At 36.1% G+C, this 4604-nt stretch overlaps 1 protein-coding gene across 1 annotated transcript; it reads left to right on the top strand.

Annotated features, from left to right (window-relative positions):
* Positions 1 to 636: 636 nt before the first annotated feature.
* Positions 637 to 4197, top strand: LOC114284672 (CBL-interacting serine/threonine-protein kinase 6). The gene has a single exon (XM_028227620.2). The coding sequence runs from the start codon at positions 2840 to 2842 to the stop codon at positions 4139 to 4141; it is 1302 nt and encodes a 433-aa protein (XP_028083421.2). The 5' UTR covers positions 637 to 2839; the 3' UTR covers positions 4142 to 4197.
* Positions 4198 to 4604: the final 407 nt, after the last annotated feature.

The raw sequence follows: 4604 nt of genomic DNA, 5'->3' as shown, positions 1-4604 counted from the left end.
AAAGTTAAAATATAATTTTTAACTATCTTTCTAAAATAATTCTAAATCATAAGAGAATAATTAAGAATATAATAATTTATGATTAATCGGTTTACACCCTTAAATTATCAAATAACTTTTCCCTTCAAATCGGGGTTTGATTTTGACATGTCTGCTAGGTATTATGTACTATTATATATAATTTAATTTTTTTATTGTAATAAAATTAAAATATAAAATATTACATTTAATATTTATTTTCACTTATTTCTTTTTCACTTATATTTTTAATTCTTATTAATTATAAATTATTATAATCTTTAGTATACTATATAATTTATGAATTATTACAAACTTTAATCAACTCCTTGTCCCTCCCTCACCACGGAGCCACACTTGATTTGTCCTCTGTTCTCAATATGGTATGGACAGGTACAAGTGGAGCAATACAATACAAACTCGTCTGGTTGTTATCTCTAATATTTTTCACACAATTAAAAAAATTAAAAATACTAAAACATTTTATATGAACAAAATATTTTCATTAAATTAATTTATAATTTTTAAAAAAATTAAGAAAATAAATTTTAAAAATCAAACACAACAAGTGATATGATAGAGTTCGTCTAAGGGATCGGGTAAATCTTGTAGTTCATGAAAACTTTTTTTTTTTTTTTTGAACGAAAAGAGTTATACTGAAAAAACCTTACAGGGGCCCAGGAAGGGCATCATTCCTAACAAAATCAGAGAGAGCCAAAGGAGGATTTGAAACCCAACCTACAGGGAGGTCAATACGAACACATGTTTGAGCTACCCAATGGGCAGCCCTATTGTTGGTTCTGTGAGTCCATCGCAGCTGAAGGTTGCCCCCCTGACTTACAAGATAACGGATATCAAGAAAAATGGCCAGAACTTCCCAAGGAGGAACCTTTTCTGAAACTCCCAGTTTGATAGCCTCTTGGTTGTCACTCTCAATGGTAGCAGATTCTAGTTGACAAGCAATAGCCAGTTGAGTTGCCAGCCTCGTTGCCTGAGCTTCTGCTGCAAAGGCTTATGAAGATCAGAAAGAAGTAGCAATGCCATCCACGAGGTGCCCCTCTGAGTTTCAAAGGAGGACAGCAGCTGAAGCTTTTTCCCCTTTTGATCTGAAGCTTGCATCGCAATTTAATTTAAATTCTCCAAACCGAGGTGGATGCCATCTCTGGTCCGTATGGCCCTCTGGGATTCGGGAAACACTACTGGAAGTGAGGACGCTGTGGCACTGATCTTGCCTCTCAAACCAGGCCCATGCTATTTTGGAGAGCGTCTCAATTGGGTTGATTGGGAGATGATTAAAAATGAAGTCATTTCGTGCATTCCAAATGTAACCATCCAATGAGGAAAACATGACTCAATAACTTGCTCGTTGCTCTAACTTCTCGCTCAGCCGTAATCCAATCCACTGTCCATTGCACAACATTAGTCACCATCCCTTTATCAATGCGGAGATTAGGCATACTGCCAAACCACATTGCCTGAGTCCATGGACAGTCGAACAATACATGTTCTATCGATTCATCATCTTTCAAACAGATGGGACAAACACTAGACAGGGAGCAGCGGCGTTTCTGTAAATTAATTTTAGTAGCCAAGGTATTCTTGCAGACTCGCCACCAAAAGTATTTGATTTTCGGAGGGGCTTCAACTTTCCAAATTAATGTGATAGGTATAATGTGATGTTTTTTTCTTGTGTGGTCCTATTTTTTTTATTTTGGTAGTGTTTTGATGGATAATTATATCATTTTATTAATGTGATAGATATAATGTGATGCTTCAATGTGATAGGTATTAATATGATACTCTAACGATGTGACATTTCAAAAAAATTAAAAATTCTTCAGTGTATTTTTCTTAAATGTGACAACGTAATAAATATGATGTGACACTCCATAACTTTTACTAAAAAATAAAAATAAAAACTCCTCAATGTTCTTTTTTCAAATGTGGCAACGTAATAGATATGATATAACACTTCAAAAAAAAAAAAAAACTCTTTAGTATATTTTTCTCAAATGTGACAACGTGACGGGTATGATGTGACATTCTGTAAAAATTTAAAAACTCCTTAATATATTTTTCTCAAACGTGACATGTGATGGGCATGATATAACCAAAAATGCTAAAAATCTTAAAAATTATACCAAATGTCTCACATGAGTGTGGAACCCACACAATTTGGTAGAATTTTTGAAATCTCTAATATTACTCATGATGTAACACTCAAAAAAAATTAAAAACTCTTTAGTGTACTTTGTTCAAATGTAACACTCTAACGTGACACTAAAAAACTCTTTAGTGTATTTTTTCTAAATGTGACACTCTAATATAGTGGGTAAATGAGTCATTATACATCCAAAAAAATTAAATGGATCACAAAAAAAAATATAAAATTATATGAATTATAAATCTAAAATATGAAACTTATTAGTTAATCTCCTAAAATAAAATTTTATTTTGCTATAAATTATAAACTCTGATTATTTTTTATTATTATTATTATTATTATTTTTTTTTTTGTAATATAACTTTCCCAAAACTTTTTTGAATCTCATCTTTCAACGGAAAGTGGTCCACTCGTACTTATAAAATGCAGAAGGAGAAGCATGGAACAGAAGCCAAACCTCCTTGATTTATTTCAACCTCTACCTGGGAATGCTGACAGTTCTTCAAACGAACACCAAGATCATTGATCGCACCTGCCACCGCAAACGCATCGAAGACGGTTAAATCCAAAATCCCAATCCACTCCAAATCCATCCCTTTAAAACCCACATTAAATCCATTTCAATACAACCACTGCAATTCAATTCAAGCTCCTTCAATGGCTGACACAACCCCCAAACCCATTCAATCCAATCAACCCACATCAAATCTCCTCAATAACAAGTACGAGCTCGGCCGCCTTATCGGTTCCGGCTCATTCGCCAGAGTCTACCACGCCAAAAACCTCCTCACCGGCGAGACTGTCGCCATGAAAGTCGTCTCCAAAGACAAAATCATCAAAGCTGGTATGATGGATCAAGTGAAGCGCGAGATATCGATAATGAAGAAAGTTCATCACCCCAACATCGTGAAGCTCCACGAAGTCATGGCTACCAAGTCCAAAATCTACTTCGCTATGGAGTACCTCCGCGGCGGCGAACTCTTCGAGAAAGTCTCCCAAGGTCGATTGAAGGAAGACTCAGCTTGGAATTTCTTCAAACAGTTGGTCTGCGCTGTTGATTTCTGTCACAGTCGCGGCGTATACCACCGCGATTTGAAGCTCGAGAACCTCCTCTTAGACGAAAATGGTAATCTCAAGGTCACAGACTTCGGATTATCGGCGTTTTCGGAGAATTTGAAGCAGGACGGATTGTTGCACACTGCGTGTGGAACTCCGGCGTATGTAGCGCCGGAGGTGATCGAAAAAAGAGGATACGACGGAGCAAAGGCCGATCTCTGGTCATGCGGAGTCATACTCTTCGTTTTACTTTCTGGGTATTTGCCATTTCAATCCAAGAACATAATCTCAATGTATAAGAAGATTTACAGAGCCGATTTCAAATTCCCACCATGGTTTTCGCCGGAAGCCCAGATGATCGTGAATGGACTTCTCGACCCAAATCCCATCACACGAATCTCAGCTTCAGAACTCATGGACACAAGTTGGTTCAAATTCAACAAAACAATTCCCAAAAACGTGAAGCGAATGAGTGAATCAGATGGGATTGAATCGGACGACGAGAAAGAGAAGGAGACACTGAATGCGTTTCATATAATTTCATTATCTGAGGGGTTCGATTTGTCGCCGTTGTTCGGGGAGAGGAAGAAGGAGGAGGAGATGAGGTTTGCGACGGCGGCGGCGGCGAGCAGAGTGATAGAGAGAATGGTGGAGGTGGGGAAGGCGGCGGAGTTCAGCGTGAGGAAGAGCGAGTCGAAGGTGAGGTTGGTTGGGAATGAGAGTGGAAGGAAAGGGAAGTTGGCGATTGAGGCGGAGACGTTTGCTGTCACGGCGGCGCTTACGGTGGTGGAGGTGAAGAAGGGCGGTGGCGACACCTTTGAGTATAACCAGTTTTGTAGCAAGGAGCTTCGGCCTGCGCTGACGGATATTGTTTGGATAGCTGACAAGTCGTTGACTACGTGAAGAAACTCTGTTGCTATTGTTCATATGGTGTTTGTTGCATCAATTTTGAAAGTAATTTGGAATGTAATAAAAAAAAATTTATGTGAGATATAATTATATTTTATTTATTTTATTTTTTAAAATAAATAATGTTAGGGATTATGAAAATTATATTATGAAATGTATTATAAAATTTTTTTATCTCTTGATTAATGTGTGGTAATTTATTGTATGGGTAATCTAAAAGTTAAAATCTTTCATGATAATTTTTATGATATTTTTTTCATAGTTCCTAATATTACTATTTTAAAATTATTATACAAATTCACAAATTAAATATGCGGTTATAAATTAATCTTATTTAATTTATTTAACAACTTTGCCTTATTTGACTAAGTATATTTATGGACATTAATTGAACATACCGTTATAAATTAAACTTATTTAATTTATTTAGCAACTTTGCCTAGTATATTTATGGACA

Source organism: Camellia sinensis, chromosome 15 (genome assembly GCF_055761805.1).
Source record: "Camellia sinensis isolate YWXY chromosome 15, ASM5576180v1, whole genome shotgun sequence".
In the NCBI taxonomy this organism is placed as follows: Eukaryota; Viridiplantae; Streptophyta; class Magnoliopsida; order Ericales; family Theaceae; genus Camellia; species Camellia sinensis.
This window is presented reverse-complemented; position numbering and strand designations above follow the sequence as displayed.

Coding starts and splice junctions, on each gene's coding strand:
- LOC114284672 (XM_028227620.2), top strand. CDS start 2,840: ATGGCTGACACAACCCCCAAACCCATTCAATCCAATCAACCCACATCA.